Source organism: Bemisia tabaci, chromosome 4, assembly GCF_918797505.1.
Source record: "Bemisia tabaci chromosome 4, PGI_BMITA_v3".
Taxonomy (NCBI): Eukaryota; Metazoa; Arthropoda; class Insecta; order Hemiptera; family Aleyrodidae; genus Bemisia; species Bemisia tabaci.
In genome coordinates, this window is record NC_092796.1 from 52,731,947 (window position 1) to 52,750,404 (window position 18,458).

At 36.8% G+C, this 18,458-nt stretch overlaps 2 protein-coding genes across 3 annotated transcripts in view; one reads left to right on the plus strand and one right to left on the minus strand.

Moving 5' to 3' along the window:
• Positions 1-8,329, plus strand: part of LOC109042508 (purine nucleoside phosphorylase) — a 30,141-nt gene extending 21,812 nt beyond the window's left edge. For both annotated transcript variants that reach the window (XM_072300047.1, XM_019059296.2), the window contains exons 3-6: positions 954-1,132; positions 2,910-3,085; positions 4,427-4,617; positions 5,506-8,329. In XM_072300047.1, the coding sequence (XP_072156148.1) occupies positions 954-1,132; positions 2,910-3,085; positions 4,427-4,617; positions 5,506-5,738 (779 nt within the window). In that variant the 3' untranslated portion in view covers positions 5,739-8,329. The remainder of the gene's footprint in view (positions 1-953; positions 1,133-2,909; positions 3,086-4,426; positions 4,618-5,505) is intronic.
• Positions 8,330-10,648: 2,319 nt separating this feature from the next.
• On the minus strand, positions 10,649-17,316 carry shv (DnaJ heat shock protein family member shriveled). Its single transcript, XM_019059250.2, has 7 exons — positions 17,101-17,316; positions 16,244-16,400; positions 15,618-15,845; positions 14,792-14,934; positions 14,058-14,310; positions 13,421-13,580; positions 10,649-12,835 (listed from the first exon to the last, which is right to left on the minus strand). Exons 1-7 carry the CDS (start codon positions 17,169-17,171, stop codon positions 12,771-12,773), a joined length of 1,077 nt encoding a protein of 358 aa, XP_018914795.1. The 5' UTR covers positions 17,172-17,316; the 3' UTR covers positions 10,649-12,770.
• Positions 17,317-18,458: the final 1,142 nt, after the last annotated feature.

An 18,458-nucleotide genomic window follows, 5' to 3' on the forward strand; every position in this document is an offset into this window, starting at 1 on the left:
AAAGGTCAATAGACATCTGCACAGAGAGAAATTTCAGTACAAAAATTTAGTTAATACGGGAAGTAAGACAAAATAACCCTAGCCTTCGGTTGACAATTTCATGAAAGAATACCAGCTAGTTTTCTTAAAGAAGTTTAATAAAAAAAACGAGTGGTGAGTACCAAGAGACTAGAAAAATGCATTCCTTCGATTGCGGCAATCGAAGGAATGCATTTTTCTAGTCTCTTCATTGTTTTCTACGCTAAATTCACCGCAAACGGTACCATAATCAACACAAAATTTGGGTTGGTTTGTGTTTCACTTCCTTATGTATATTAACCAAAAGTAACACAAGAACACAAATATTTTTATCAGTGTGAGAGGAGCTATGTCTTTTAGGGCAGGCGTGATACCGAGTTTCGTTGCGGGTCACTTTCAACTGCGCCGGAAGTTCCTTCAAAAACACCGAATAGGCAACCCGGCGACAGTCATGTTTAAATAGTTATCGCGCGCAGATCGGAAGGAGCTAAAGTTAACAATGCCTTCTCAAGCGGCTCCTGAACTCTAAATGCTGAAGAGAAATTAAAGCAAGGTTTTCATAAGATTGCCAATTTGTTGTTTTGGAGGAAACAGAGATTAATAAGATGGAAAATTTCTATCGAAGTCGTCATGAGCACACACGCTTTTACATCCTTTTTTTCGCGATTTTGAACGTTCCTTTCGAATTTTAAAGTTTGAAATAGCGGGCGATCATTGTCGTAAAATTTCTGTAACCACCCTGTGTTTTCTCGAGGTTCCTCAAAAACTTCATTCCAACAGTGGTGATATTCTCTCTAAAAATCAACATCAGAGCGGAATTCTGAAATATTAGTATTGGAGTACATTATCCTAGGCTGAATAATACAAATCATTTTAAAAACAAGATTACCGCAAGAACTTGTCAAAATAAAAAGGAATTTTAACTGTGTTCCCAGGTAATTTAGCTGATGTGATCACGGACAGTGTTTCGTTCCCCTACCATGAAATACCTCACTTCCCCGTGTCAACGGTGGCAGGCCATGTTGGGCGGCTAGTCTTCGGCTATCTGGATGGCGTACCCATCATGTGCATGCAAGGCCGATTCCACTATTATGAAGGATATCCTCTTTGGAAAGTAAGTTGAAAGCAGTGTATGCACTTCAATCCTGACATCACCAGTACAAAGGAGTGATTACAATCGATTTTGCAAAAAAGAAAAATGGTTTAATCGAGGGTTGTCGAAGAAGAGATTTCATTTACTTTTTGATGCAGTGATACAATCTCAAACGGTGTGCATTTTTTAGCTTAAAAAATGCACAAATTCTGGAAAACTTCTTTAGACCATCTTTCTGGTACTCCCTACCATAGGTAATGTCTTCACGGTCCAAAATCAAACAGCAGGAAAATCTTTATCTCCAGAGTTCTTACCGAGAAAAAATCAACAACAAACAATCGCTTGAACTGATGGGGATAAAATTCTAATTAGCTAGAACCCGATTATTGTTTTTTCTGAGACTTTAAGTTTTCAGAATTTAGTCCTCTCACAAAAATTTTGCATTTAGTATTATTCCCCTTCAAAAATATACAATTTTCCTACAAAAATACATCGAGTCGTATAGTTTTTTTTTTTTTTGTTTTTTTTTTTTGTAAAATAAATGAAAACAGTACCTACAACAATTTTGAAACATGGCAGTGGAATCGAAGGATGGATACGTTACAAACGCTTACCTATCTTTTTAAAAAATGAAATTCCAACTTTAAATTTTTATCAGTGTAGAAATTTCGTGCTCAGTTCAGCAGGATGATTTTTTTGCAAATTTAAAATGATCGGGCCGGATTAAGGGGGTGGCAACATGGGCCTTGGCCCATGGCGGCAAATCTATAGGGGGCGGCAAATTTTGCAATTTTTTTAAATGTAGGTATAAAAAAAATCGGATTTAGAAAAAAAATTACAAACGAGAGAAGGCGACAAAATCTCTCATTTCCTGAGAGTATAATAATTTCTAATTTTGTCGTCTTTCAGAGATACAAGAGACAGGTCCTTTAATTATTCAAGTTAAGAGAGAAACCAAATACCTATAGTTAAAACACGCAATTTGGCCCGGAACTTAGGGAGAAATGATGACGAGGACTTGAGATGAAAAGGAGAAGCCCTCGGCGCGGCGATCGGCATGTAATGTAACACATATTAGCGCCTACAAGACTGCACGAATGCTTCACGCATTGCATCAAACAGAGTGCGGTCATAGCGGTCAGCGTAAAACGGATAGCGCCCACGAGACTGCGTGAATACTTCACACATTGCGTCAAACACAGTGCGTTCACTGCGTTCAGCAGCGGTCGGCGTGAAACTCACAGCGCCTACAAGACTGCCGGAATACTTCACGCATTGCGCCAAACACGGGCCGCGCGCGGCGGCGGAAGTTAAAATCATTAATCCACATTTATGTTTGTTCTTTAATAATTTTTTTTTCATTTCTTATGAATGGAAGGCCTTGTCCACACAGAGATAGGTTTACGAAACTTAACTTTCGCACAAAGTCCCGTGAACTTTTACTAGTAATGTTGACAGGCTTTCGCAAAAAATGTGTCCGACACGAGTAAACGCGTCTTATGCATGCACCCCTCCCCCGCTGGCACGTTCATTTGATGGTTTTTATTGATGTTTCGAAACGAATGAGAAGGGGGCGGCAAAATACAGGCGGCCCATGGGCGGCAAGTAGGTAAATCCGGCCCTGAAAATGAAAATAATTTGGAAGCATATTAAGACCTTATGACAAACAATTACAGAGCTAATTATTCACACTGAGTGCGCTGGATTCAAAATTGATTATGGAAAATAAGATCTCAATGTGTTTAAAAAATAAGGAAGGAAGCTGTCAAAACTAAGTTTTTGTCACCTTTTTTTTCAGTGCTCTATGCCGGTGCGAGTGATGAAACTAGTCGGAGTGTCCCATTTAATAGTCACGAATGCCGCCGGGGGTCTGAATCCGAAATACCGAGCAGGAGACATCATGATCATGAAGGACCACATCAATTTCCTTGGTTTTGCCGGTAACAATCCACTACAAGGAGTCAACGATGAAAGGTAAATACTCGTTAATTACGTAGGTTTAGCCCCACCGACTTTAAAAACACTGGAAAAATAAAACACATTGGATCTAGAATCCAGACTCTTGAAAACATCGACAAGAAAAAGGACTTTTGATTCAAGCAGATTTAAGCTTAAATCAAAAGGAAATCCGCTCAAATTAAGAAGCTTGGTTCTTGATTTAAGCTTAAATCTGATTGAATCAAGAGTATTTTTTCTTGTCAACGTTTTTAAGAGTCTGGACTCTACTGGAAAATCCGTGCTTTTACGGTAAAAACACCTACCCGCACAGGGAAACTATCGCGACTTATGTTATTTTAAAAATGAGACAGAAATAGTAGTTCCCAATTGCAATATGGACCGAGCTCATTAGAAAGGAACTAACCCACATTAAGTTGAAACTGAGAAAAAGAGGTTTGAAGTTTTATCCATGCGTAAGGCTCAATGTAAAAAATAAACTTTAACTCCCCTTTTCACAAACAAATATTTTTGTCTAGACTTTCAGTCTTTGGCAAGAGAAAATACATGTACGGCTAGTAAAGCTCAAAAACATTATTAACTCAAGTTTTTCGAAAATGTGGGTTGTTGGTTCCTTTCTGATAAACTCAGTCCATATGTATAATCTAATTCACCCCACCAGGCTGAGGTTTAGTAATATCATTTTATTTTCTTTCCACCTCAAAGGACTCTTCTGTCTGCCTCCATTACTTTACGTGTACCTGTGTACCTAAAGGATGTTCCCAAAGGACTATTTGGATCTCTAATAATGTCTCCGATATGTGATACATCGATTCCTTTGTATTTTGATCTGTTGAATTCAAATATGAGCTCAGATTTTTCCGATAACCCATCATTTTTCCGGAAAAGTCGCTTTTCCTAAGAAAACGCACTTTTCAGATATTTTTGAGATGGCTTTTCTGTTCTAAGGAGTTTCAGAAATTTTCCGAGATCCTCTTTAGATCTCTCTTGCTGTATTAAGAGACACTGAACTCGAATTTGACCTTCACTCATCTTTGACAACCCCCCCCCCCCCCATTTTCTAGGAGGTCCGATTTTTCCGGGCCAAAAGCTTTTCCGGACTGTTCCCACTTCCAGGGAAATTCAAAACATTTTCCGCATGTGTGATACATCGAGTCTCATGTAATTTGAGCTGAAAAACCCGAATGTGACCTTAGAAATTGGTTATCACCACCAGAGAATTTCTGAAAGCAGAAAAATCATCGCAAAAATATCTGAAAAGAGCGTTTTCTTAGGAAAGGCGATTTTTCCGGAAAAAGGATTGGTGTTTTTATTAAATTAATATATTAAATTATTATGTTTACTATTTTAAATCATTAGGTTTGGCCCGCGGTTCCCGGCGATGAACAGGGCTTATAACGCCAGTTTGAGGAAGGCGGCGCACAAGATAGCGAAGGAAATGGGCATTGACAAATTCGTCAGGGAAGGAGTCTATGCGGTCTTGGGCGGTCCCAACTTCGAAACCATCGCAGAGCTCCGCATGTTGAGAGTGTGCGGGGTTGATGCAGTGGGTAAGTTCTGCTCGACAATCTATAATGGCATGAAGTTTCAAATTATTAAAAAAATGGTGCTACTATGAAATTATTTCTCAACAGAATCAACATATTATGTCCAATCCACTGATATGGCATAGAGAAAAAAAAGGAGGTGTTTGCATTTCGGGCATCTTGGAATTTTTTGATGACGTAGGTCGGTACAGCGACGTTTATCATCGATTTTCTTGGAAATGGTGTAATTTATGGAAAAAAGTCATTCTATAAAAAGTGCTTGAAATTATATTATGAGTTGATTTAAGGAAAAAAATCGGACATTATGGTCCGTTTTTCATATTTCGAATTCCGCTGGCCAGGTTGTTCCGACCTACGTCACAGGGTAAACAAACCTCAAGATGCAATAACACCTCCTTTTTTTTCTAATATGGCCATCCGAGATTGTCTTTGTGCCAAGAGCTGAGAAGATACCTAGGCCACACCACCATCGCAAAATTTTGAACTGCTTCAACTTTCAAACTTGTGATCATTTTTGCGCCTTAAACGGAGATGGTAGGCAACATGCAACCACACCTAAAAATCACGCTATCATAGGAAACTCATTGTAATTTCCTCTTCTGCGCAGAGGCCTAATTTCAATAGAATTGCAATAATTTGCAATTGTCATGTAGATCTACGAAACAATGCAAATTTTTCCGACGGTCATCAATGCGTTCAATCTGCGATATAGAACTTGTTTTAAAATACTGATCCTCAGGGACGCGCCCATACAAAGATTTTTGGCGAACTAGTGAAATAACAACATGTTTAAGTATCAATCAACAGAAGACCGAAGGCCTCCACACCCTCACCCCCTCTTCAGTAATTTATTTTAATTCACCGCCTTAATCTTTGAATGTTTCTGTGCAGGTATGAGTACGGTGCACGAAGTATTAACGGCGCAACACTGTGACATGAAAGTGTTCGCTTTCAGTCTAATCACGAACAAGTGTGTGATGGATTATGAAAGTATGGCCGAAGCGAACCATGAGGAGAACATCGACACGGGTCTCATGAGAGAAGGCGTCATCAAGAAGTTGGTCACTAAAGTCGTTGGACATATATCAAACCACGACCTTGCAATGTCATCGAAAAATCCTTAATCTAGTATTGCTTAGCTTGAATGGAACCCTCAAGTACTCAATCTTTTGCAGTTGGCTATTGGAATTTCTTAGAATATAAAAAAAATGCAAACCATTGAGTACAAATTTGATTGGAAAAACGGGTCGATGGAAAAACGTGGAGTAACGAAGATTTTTTTAATCGATCAAACAGCTTTCCTAGTCCTTCCTTGCTGGAAAAAAATTATTTTCATGTTTCCTTTTTCAAGTAAAGGAACATGAGGACTGAGGAGAGAAAGGATGCGGCACCTGCCATTCTACCGTGCTAAGGAAAAATTTCGTTTGAGCATTTAAAGGTTGTCCAATTTACCTCGAAAAAATGTTCCTTTTTGAGAGAAGATATGACTATTTGTCTTCGACATTCCCAAATTTAAAGGAGTATAAATTGTGAATAAAATTCTACGAAAGATTCAAGGGAATTTTTTTAAAGTGCTTCCAGGAATTCGGTATTTTATTAAAAGACATTTGTCAACGTCCAAATGTTCAAACGGTGTTTTTCTTTGGCACGATAGAATTAGTCGATGCCTTGAACGATGCGATACGACGTTGATGGCAACGCCTTTAGGATACAACTATTCGTGCTTGACGGCCATCAAAGTTGCATACACACTACATTGCAGGCGCGCACTATCTTGCTTTCACGAAGATGTATTCTATTTCTTAGAAACAAAATATATTGGAAGTCCCGTTCCCAAATTTAAGTGCGACCTTTAAGAGGCACATTCCTCTGCGGACCGATTATTGAAACTGATAGATAAAGCGATAGACAAAGACGACAAAAGGGATTTGGAGGGATCCTATTGGTGGAAACGGGTTGTTGCAATGGACAAAGGAGGTAGGTAATCGACTAAGTAACGGCAACCCACGAGAAACCCGACAGTTAGTCTATCATTTTCCCCCTTAGTCGATGAGAACCACTCATTTCAACCAATAGAATTGCTTTATACCCCCTATGTCATCTTTGTCTATCGCTTTGTCTATCAGTTTCAATAATCGCCCCGCAGTTATTGGCGTGGACCAAGGATCACCACTATTTTAGCCCATTGGTTACCGCTATTAAAGTTTTTCGACAGTGTAAGTCGGCAATCACATAACTCGGTTTGCGACGTCGCAGACTTCCTATCATACTTTATTTTTTAAACGGAAAGCTACTCAGCGGCTATTCTTTAAATCTGCAGTGAATTTTCTTCTCTAAGCGAAGAAAATTCTGCAAAAACCTCAAGGAATACTGTCAATTTGTTCTCCTTTAAAAAAATAATAGAGGCGGAGAATTTCAGACACCGCAAACGAGTTATGTGATTGCTGACTTACACCGTCGTTTTGCCTCGCCCTTACACTCACACTCACATACGTTAAATACCTACATGAACGGTGACATGCGAGTTGACATGTTACATGAGACATGTTACAAATTTAAAGTTCCTATGATTACAGCAGTCAATTGGAAAGCCCTCCCCTTATTTGCGATACAGATTCAAAGCCCCGCCCCCCCCCCCCCCCCCCCTAAATTTTCCACCTACGCCGGCTGGATCAGTGGGGCCACAACAAATATAAGTGAACATTATTATTGCACATGAAAAATTAAAATAACGATTTTCTTCAAGGCTGAGCGTTATTCCTTTCTACTTTGGCCTTCATAGTGCCCACTACCTACATTAAAATACTTCAAATCATGATTCTAATCAATCGCCAAATGCAAAAGTTTTGAAGTTTTCTGAACTGATTGGTTGGAGGTGTTTTGGAACTAAGGTTATTTGAACCTCTGGTAACTCTTGATGTTGGTATCAGAAACAAATACTTTGAAAATGTACAGCGCCCATAATAGTATTACAGTATACACTAAGTGATCATTTTATTTCATAAAAGAGATATTAAAAATTACGAATTTGAGGAAAAGAAAAAATTATTGATCATTGAAGACTCATGTTACTGTGACCATAAAATTGTGAATTCCTCTATTTTTACCTAGAATAATCTGCAGTCTGGAGTGTTCAGAGAAAAGTACAACAGGTCCGTTTGGATGAAACATTTTTCATTGCTGTGCTACTTATTAGTGCTTAAGTAAAATGTGAGAAGCTTCAGGAATTAGGTGATAAAATTGAGGGGAAAAAATATACCAAACGACCAACATTGGAAATATATGTATTTAAACGTTGAAAGTCAAGTTAGTTAGTTATTATAATTTTGAGACATTCAGCGACTCAGGCTATTAACGTCTTTGACAGGTATACTTAGAGCTGAAAGTATACGGTGGCTCTGCGTAACCCGCCGGGAGTATACAGACGTATTCCAATCCCCGTGTCATTTAATGAATAGAATTTACTCCTAAACATTTTATTGTTTTAATTTGATAATTATATTAACAGTTTGAAATCCTTAATTATGAATTCTTCATAGTTTTGGTTTCATTATTAGTTCAGTTAGTTTAGTTAACCTAGTTATTAATTGATTTTCTACGTATTTTTAAGTTGCCAAAGTGTTTCTAACTTATTTTTGCATTGTAAGATTTAACTTGTATTATTTTTATAAAATATCTCAAAATAAATTTTGTAAGAGAATGTTTTTTAAGAAAAGAGTTTTTTTTTTTTTTCAAGTCAATTATTGTAATCTTCCGTCACATTCTTACGGCGCAATGATACAACTATTTGAACTCTCCGGAATGCGTGAGGTATCACGCCGCATTTGAAGGCGTTTTCAAAACAGTCAAGTTCCGATACTCGGATTATCGTTTTGCAAAGTTCCTATTATTATGTTTTATTTCCTATCATTTGTTTGTTTTCGATCCTCCTATAAAAACTATTCATTTGCTGAATACACATCTGGCTGGAGCGCACTTCAGCTATGCATTCACGTCTGCAAAAATGTCGAAGGAAATCGACAAGCCCAGCGTGCATGAAGGCTATTTCCATTTTAATCTTCCGTCACATTCTTACGACGCAGTGATACAACTATTTGAACTCTCCGGAATGCGTGAGGTATCACGTCGCATTTGCAGGCGTTTTCAAAACAGCAAAGTTCCGATATCCGGATAATCGTCTTTCATAGTTCATATTATTATTATTTTTTTTTTTTTCATTTCTAACCACTTGTTTATTTATAATCCTCCTATGAAAATTACCCACTTGCTATATACAATTCTAGCTGAAGAGCACTTAAGCTATGAATTCATGACTGCAAAAATGTTACCGGAAATCGAAAATGCCAGCGTACATGCGAAGGCAATTTCAATTGTAGGTAATCAAGACCAATCCACACAGGTCAGTCATTGCGCATCTTTTTGAGCGAGCCACTTCCAAGCCCGGGCCTAACTCGGCTGCACTCAATACTACGTCACAATGGGTGCTCCCATAAGAAATACATTGCAAGCACTCAATACCTACTACGTCACTGCGCAGTAGAGTACCAAAACTTGTCCACGGGAATGACTGACCTGTGTGGATTGGTCTTGATTGTAATCTTGCGTCGCATTTCTAAGGCGCAATGATACAACTATTTGAACTCTCCGGAATGCGTGAGGTATCACGCCGCATTTGAAGGCGTTTTCAAAACAGCTAAGTTCCGATACTCAAATTATCGTTTTGCAAAGTTCCTACTATTATGTTTTATTCCGTGTTTATTTTTAATCCTCGTATAAAAACCACCCATATGCTATATACAATTCTAGCTGGAGCGCACTTCTGCAGCTATGCATTCACGACTGCAAAAACGTCGAAGGAAATCGACAAGGCCAGCGTGTATGAAGGCTATTTCAATTGAGGACTCCGCCCAAGGACAGCCTATGACTGGAAACCGCGTATTGAGAAAAACGTATTTAAAGTTTTATTTTTGATGTATTGCGCAGACTTTTCTATGCAGGTACCCTGTTTTGGTGTTTTTGGGTGACCTAACCCTTCTATTGAAGGATGCCGTGTAGATTTTGCGATACATTTTGGGTTTACACTCTAATATATTTAATTTAAAAAAACGGTTTATAGGCCATTATTACGCCCAACAGTCATTTTGGTGGCAATATGAAGTATAAATCATTTTAATCACGCATGATTAACGCAAAATGAAAGAATATCGATAGTGAGTAAAGAAAGGGGTAACTAGCACCTTAGGCCCTTAAGTTTATAGGCCCGTTTACAGGTCGTTCTTGCACCCATCGATCCAGAGGCCTGACTTAACTCGGAAAAAAAAGGTTTTTCGACCTCGGGCCGTTACCTATCTATATTCTATCGCTACCACAGCATAGTCCATGGTAAGTAGAATCCGAAAAGCAGATAGGCGTAATAACGACCTACACGCCTATAGGCTGTTCTTGGTGCGGTGTCCTCAATTACAGAAAGAGTTAGCCCCACTTAATTCGAGACTTCTATGAGAGGTTTTCTGCCCAGAACACTACACAAAATTCTTAGGAGTATATGATGAAATAATGAAAAAAAAAAAAGAGGAGGGGGAATATGTGTTGACAGAGCTTCATGATTTTAGAAGTTTTACATTAATAAAACAAGAAACGAGCGAACTCCCAAAGGAGTGAAATAGAAAAGGAAACGCAAGGTGCCCTTCCCTTGAAAGGGACCTTAGGTGCTGTTAAACTAGAAATTGAAATATTGGTACGTTCTGCTAGTTACAGAATCGTTTGATGACTATTTTAACACTAGAGATGGTAGGAAATATTGAATTGAACCAGAGTTATAGGAGTTAAAAAGATTAGGGTTTTCAGATTATTATACATCCTTAAAAAAATAAAATGCTATCATTCCAGAGAATTGTCCATGTTTATGACCACTAAAAAAAGTTAGGAAAAAATGCGAGGGACAAGCTGCAATTTAGTTTTACCATGATGAGGACAACATTGGGAAAACTTCACTATAGGTACTTCAGAACAGAGAAATACTTATTGAAACAAATAAAATTTTAAAAAACAATTTTATTCCGTATATAATGTACAAACAAGATTGTGTATGAAACACTATGACTTCAAATATAGCAAGTAGGTACATATTTACAAAAGTTTCTTAGACATATATAATTTCAGTTCACATGTAAAAATTTCTCACAAGATGAGCAGCCGTAAATTTTTCATTAACAATGCTCCTGATTACCTTCCACATTTTTCACCAACATGGTGTTCGAAATAATGAATGAAAAATATAATTACAAGAGGCACATTGCTATGCTAAAAAAGATGTGACTAATTTTATCAGTAATCCTCACACCGTATGCCAATATATGCTGTAATCAATCTTTTAGAGTATTAATCTCCATGCTTTTCAAAGCTGATATTTAAATTGAAGTACACACACACGCTGTCAGAGCAACGCTTTGCCAACTATGCAGCTGCAAAATTGGAGACAGAACATACAAAATTTAATAATCATATAATACGCAATTATTTTTTAGGAGCAGACTGCATGGTATTTGTCAGGCATTTTAGTGATAAATTACTTTACAAATTTTGCTTTTTTGAAAATTTCAACAAATTAAACAGGTTTGATTGCCCTCATTTACAATGCTTGAAGAAATTTAGAGGGGTATGGTATTCGTTTAAAAGATGGATCCATTAATTGAATCAGTAAAATCAATGTACAATTAGGTCTTATCTGATGATTGACATTATGTGCTGTCCACTCAGACGACCGACACCAATATTTCAACAGCTTCTCATCTCACGAGTTATAGTCTACTATGATCGGAAATCATAAGGTACTTAATGGCAGATTAAAATCATTTTGGGGACATGGCAAAAATAAGACAGGCTTTTAATTGATATTAAAGCTAAAGTTTAAGAGAGCAAAAACAAGCTTGAATCCAAAACTGGTGAAACAAAAGGTTACGTGAACTACTTTAATACACATTATAGACAGATGAAGGAAGGAGAGGAGTCCTGCTTATGTGCCATGTCACATTTGAAGATCATTGATTGGAAGTAAAAACTTGAAAAGCTTGCAAAATATTACAGAAAAACATTTCACCAATTAAAAGCAAGCTTTTGTAGCATAAACTAGCTTCAGTGGCTACAGCAGAATTTCTGGTACATAAAATGGAATTCATTCGTTGGAAACCAGTTATATGAAGAACTTAGGAAGAAGAGGAATGATAAAAGAGCTGAAGAAACTGAAAACATTGGATTGACTTACATTATTAGAAATGTAAAGAAAAGAAGAAGAAGAGGAATAAAAGGTCTATTAAAAGCTTAGAAAAGAGCTTTGTACACTGCAAATTCTTTCAAATTTAACAAGACGGTTAATTTGTTTCTGGAGAGAAAGAAAAACTCACATGCATAAATAATTGCTAGGAACTTATTTTTGTTCTATTTTGAATAATTTTTTAATTTCAATTCATTTGATCCTGAATGAAAAGCATTCATCAGATGACAAAGATAGAATACGTATTGAAATGAAAGTTTGGCTTACGCTAGTACATACGTAGGAAGTTGATCATCATAGAAAGCCAATCGACAGACTGATAAAAACCTTTTCCGAGACAAAAAAAAATAACTGCTGCTTAAAATTGTATTAATTTTTATGATGAAAAAATTTCAGGACAAAAAATGGGCGAGTTAAATTTTGTTTGGAAACTTTTGCTTGGGTAGTAATTTGAATCAATGAAAATTACAGGATCAAAAATGTATTAAGATTTTTGAAACAAATTGGAAAATTGGTTACCCGCCCTACTTTCCAATACTTAATTTAAGTATTTTAACTTAGATTTTTTATTTGTCCTAAAAATTTAACTTGACTAATATTTTCTTGAAATACCAACTTAATCCAGAGAATAACATTTTTTTATTGAGTCACTGTTGTATGCGGGTGTCTAGGGTAGCTACAAATTATAAATTCAAGTGCTTTCATGGAAAGCATGGAATTTCCTGGGGCACCCTAAAGTAGAGAAGGGATTTTGGGAACCCAAACCCTGGAGATCAGTATTTGAATACAAAACTATGTACGTGTGGATTTATGTTCAAATTAAATTCAAGGGACTTATGTACAATTAAAAAATCACAGCACTTATATGACTTGGTTCCTATGGTCAGTACCCTCGAAGTCCATTGTAAATGTTGATCTTAGATTCTTGGTTCAATAACTGCTTTACAGCTGAAAAAGAAAAAAAAAGTAAAATTATAAAAGTAAAAATATGGACTTAAATGTTCTTTTGGAGCTGAAAGCCTCTTTTTTTTTTAGAAAAACAAAAAACCTGAATTGTAAGTTGAAATGACCAATTCTTGATATTTTGTTTGGGTTAGATTTTTTGTACCTTGATTGTCTCCAAATTGTGTGTCCAATAAAATACAAAAAATGAATTGATTTAAAATTTTTCATTTGTTTTTTTTTACTCCACTTGTCTGTGCTTATACACATTGATGTACCAATAAGACCAACAAAGCTAGTAAAATTTTACGTCCAACAAAAAGTTATGAGCAAAATCAGAAAAATCTTCACTCAATATCTCCTATCTGTGTCCAATTGTAGGAGATAAAAACAAAAAAATTGAGAGAAAATTTTTCAGAAACATTTCAAGGATAGGTATGTAAATTTTTTTTATAGATTTTTGTTTTCAAAAATTGATATTTAGTTTCATCTTTCACCATAAAAACATCTTGTTTACGGTAATAAATAAGTCGATTTTGTGGGTTAAAATATCAGAGGTCATAGTTAAAGGATAAATTTATAAAGCAGTACCTTCTTTCTGCTCTTCAGTAAGCTCTGTCTTGGGGAAAGCTATGTCAAGAGTTACATAGAGTGTTCCTTTTTGGCTATTGTCATGATAGTTGGGCATACCCTCGCCTTTCTTCCGTATTCTCGCACCAGGCCAGGTGATCTTTTCTCTTTCGATTGATATCTGAAAGAAAGAGGTGTTAGAGCGAGGTAACTATTATTTCATCCATATTTTGGCATTAACTCTTAGGTATATCATTCAATGACAGTAAAGTTGTTTCAACAAGTCTTCAACATTTCGCATACTTGGAAACTTCCAATGCAGTAAGAATATATCTCAGTAAGTATTTATATCAGTATATAACTCTCTCTCCCTACACAGAAATAGAAAGATTCAATTATTAATGACTGTTGCAACTTAAAATGACATTGTTTGGGGGGAAACATCAACAAGAATCTACGAACAAAATTTTTAAGAGACAAGAGGATCACAAGTAAAAATTAAATAGACTGCATACAAATTAAGATTCACCTTTTTTAACATTCTGCCCTTTTAAACATTAAGCAACCAAAATCTTCAAAATAAGGAGGAGAGATATGTTGACTACTATTATTTTCAAAAAATTGAAATGATTCAGGAAGCAAAACCTTACTGACATACCTTCCGTCCATCTAGATGCTGAATATCAAATTTAAAACCAACAAGCGCATCTTGGAGTGATATTGTTACATTGGTGTACAGATCATCGCCCCTTCGTTCAAAAACAGGGTGTGGGAGCGTTTTGATTCGTAGGAAAAGATCACCAGGGTCTCCATCAATATGTGGCTCTCCTTCCCCAATGAAGCGAGTTTCTTGCCCATCGACCATTCCTGGTTCTATTTCTGCCTCCAAACCACGCTCTTCATTCACCAATCTGAAATCGATAGGAACAAGTTAATTATTGATTCTTGGTAAACTACTTAGATCATAGAAAAGCTCTCTCTTGGATATTTGTTTTATACACAAAAGAGCTGTGAAATAGAGCCCTCGCCAAAATTACGAAAATCAAGTTTTTAGCATAATTATGCAAAGAAAATCTGACATTTTGAGCTTAGGTTTTTGGAAGAAGATGAAAAATTCACTTTGTCATAATATTTTGAAAATTGCTTCTTGAAGGCTCTGGGAAAACTAAAACGTAGAGAAAATTAAGAAAAATCTTTGGACTTTGAAAAGGGTGGAGGAAAACCTGAAGTCCTTTTTCTGTTATTCAGGGTGGTAAAAGATTTAAGAGGAGAAAAAATAATCAAGCTCTTATGAAAAATTTGTTTAAAAACTCTCATTAAAAACATTTTAGATGAATTTTCAAATCAACCCGATTGTTTCGTGATTGATGGAGCCAAAGAAAACGGACTTACTTGATGTTCGGACATTCATCACAAACAGTTTCTTGCATCATCTGGAACCGCGTTGGACCAAGCCTTTTAGCCTTCATTTCTTGTCGGCAATTGCACTTCCTAGTTCCCTTGGCTGCTTTTATCACTGGTTTATTTCTTGTTATCTGAAGAAAAAAAATCAATCAATAAGAAGAGTTTTCAAATGGAAGAAAAAAGAGGGGAGGAAACATATTAACAGGATATATCGGAAATAAATCATAGATAAAAGGGCAGAGGGGAGTCCAGCCTTTTCTTTTTCTCAACAAAGATTCTATTTACTTACTCCATTAACCTGGTTTGACCATAACGTCCTGACATTGACAAATTTTGAGTTTGGTTCAAATGAGGGGCTTGGAGGTCAAGGCACCTAAGTAAGTGCAGTTTTGGCAATTTCAAAAAATACAGGGATTAAGTTTCAAAATTACCTGGAGCCTAATGGCAGATAGAAAGTTTAAACTCTCTTTCAATGCTTAAAAATTGGATCTTGAATGTGAATTTTTCACAGAATGAATTTTAATAAAATTAGATTTAACCGAAATAATTAATCTCTCGTTTTTTCCAAAATTGGACTTGTGTACCTTGTCCTCCAAGCCTCTCAAATATACCTAAGACTAAGGGCCACAAGTATTAATAAGGGTCATGAGAGAATATTTCCTTTCCTTAAATGTGAGTTCTCATGACATAACTCAAAGAGCTGCGAGCAAGGCAAGCTCTCTTGAGAGTGATGAATAAAACCAAGTTTGAAAATGTTTTTTGACTGAATTGTGCATGCTCTTCACTTTTTTTCCTTTTTGATGATAGTGATTACCTCAACAAAGTTGCCATTGTAGAGTTCTTCAAGCGTGACATACAAATCCATGACAACGTTGCCTCCTTTGGGTGTTTCACGTTCCTCAGTTGGACCACCTCCAAAATGAAATCCAAAATCGTCAAATATACTCGTGAATGGATCCATGTTGTCCATCATACCCTCCTTTCTGACGCATTCTTCTCCACACTGGTCGTACTTTTTACGTTTGTCAGGATCAGACAACACCTAATTAGAAGAAAAAGAAATCAACACTTTTAATCTATTTTCAACTTTTTTAAGAACTAAACATAAAACAAATGTGAATTTGAACCTAAATCAATACAAATCTAGTTAAAATCACTTGCAACTTAGTATATTTAATGGTAAAATTGCTCAGTATCAAAAGCGAAAACATTGATTATTTAACCCAACCTGAAAAAAGTAGCTCACCCAGAAGATTGACCGATTGAAATTGAGATCCATCTTCTTCCCAATGGTGGCAAAAATAAAAAGTCCAGTTGAAGTGGTCACTGGTGAGAAAGACTCTTATTAATCTATATCTCTTTCCTTCATTTTATGCCCTGCTATTTTTAAATTACTTACATCATGATACCTGTCATAAACATTTTCTTTCCTTCACTTACTTCATAGGCAGCTCCTAGATCAGTGAATTTCTCTGATGCTGTGGGATCTTCTTTATTTTTGTCTGGATGAAGCTGCACAGCCAGTTTTCGATATGCTTTCTTAATTTGGTTGGTGGTTGCTGACCTTGGCACATCAAGTATGGCATAGAAATCCCTCCTGAAAAATCACCAAAAATTTAGTACCTACATGCGTTCTGTTTGCAATTAACACCTTAAATGCTTCATTGTAGTTTTAAATGGGAAAATATTGATGGTCACAGATTGACGCTTCGCCAATTCAGTAGCCTTTCGTCCGGCGTCAAGTAAAGCAGATTTCTCCTTCCTCGTACTTAGGTGTATGATATGCCCATAAATAAATAATATTTATTGCATGAGGGGAGAGCTACTGTTTAAAGTCATTAAGGAAAGGATAATAAAAATGAAGAGCTTCCAGAGTATCTCCAGACGTAGCTCATGCAGCCTTCCTTCGAGTTAAACACTGCATCCACCCCTTGCGGAGATAGTGCTACTTGCTACAGCAAACCCTAACTGGGTTCGGTTGGTATGATATAAGAAACCATACATCCTATGGATCCAGCAAGTCACTTGCCGCCAGTAGAACATCCCTTTAGGTGCGAATTCTCCCTCCCTGAGAGTTGTTCCGCCTCTACTTATGTAGAGCTCCAACAACAGACAGGATGCGGAAACTGACTACCAATACAATTTTAATTCTGCCCTATTGGTGTGACTTTCATTCGCCTTTATCGGCAAACTGGCCTCCTCCGATGTCAGAGAATACATCTAAATAATCAAACTGGCATTGCAAAAGGTAAAATACTGACTTGTGTCGGAACATAACCTCAAAAGTAAAAACTTACCCGCTGTAGGCAAAATTAATCCAAACTGTCACATGAAATAGAACAGAGCACCAAAAATGAAACGCAGCCATTAATTTGAGTACACTACGGCTAGGTTATTTACAATATTTCACAGTAAAATAAACACAGGTGATTCTATGGCAAACCGTGATTGTTTACATTCCGGCACGATGGACAACTCACACAACTGGAAATTCGTGGAGAACTGTCATTGGTTGTACACAGTGGATACATTTTTCGATCCGGCCAAGGTTCTCGTTTGATTGGAGCATCCGGAACGAGGAAAGTCATACCTGCAATTTCATTGGCTCCGGCAATTTTATGGCTCTCGAACCGCGAAACGCTTCCCGTTTTGAACCAATCCGATTTCAGGGTGCATACCGTATATATTTATTCATTCTGTTTGAATTAATTTATTTATTCTCTGCAGATGAAAGGGATTGAAGTGTGAACTTAGAATCTTCGATTATTCGTCTTGAAACATATGAAGAAAGGGAGAAAAATTTAAAATCATTTCGAGATCTTCCATTTCCTCCACTTATCCTTCGGAAATAGCCCCCCCCCCCCCCCCCCCCGGACACCCGGTGCGGTCTCTTCCGGAAAAGCTAGATTTTTAAGGTAAATTTCGCTTTCTCCGGAAAAATTCCGGGATAAATCGCACTAATACAGATGAATGGAGGTGATCTTCAGAATCAGCGCCAAACTCCGAAACCGTTGGCAAATCTTCGGCAAATCCAAAAAAAAATAAAAAAAAAAAAAAAAACGTTGACCATACACGATGTAATTATTATGTTAATTCAATTCCTTAAACTTTTCCCGGCTTTATCTCCACTTCAGCGGGTAGACGCCCATTCGAAGTTTTAAAAGTCGGTGTTTCTGATCCATTTTGTACTGCAATATTCCAAGAAATAAAAGCTTCTTCCCGTGTTGAAGGAAGGCAGTGCGCATTTCGATAAACAGACGGAACTGTCTAAAAGACAAGCAGAATAAGCTTCAGATATCTTTCATGACGGATGAATTTTTTCTCCATTTTTTTAAATCTGTAAGATCTGTTTGGGAAGTGATACACTTGGCGATGGAAATTCGGGTTTAAGCCCGACTATGAAGCTCGACAAGCTATATTTCCTAATTTTACACCTAATGATAGTCAAAATAAAGTTTGGTTTGCCCAAAAATTCACAAACAAAATTTGGAAGGAAAAATAACCTGGAATTAAACCCTTATTTGAATTCAACGAGGTATTTAATTTTTTTGTGTGAAAAAACTTTTGGGTGTACCTATATAGTTGCATGAGCATGAAGGAGAAAATTGGGACATTTGTTATAATTTCCTTTGAAATGATGAATCCCAACGTACTG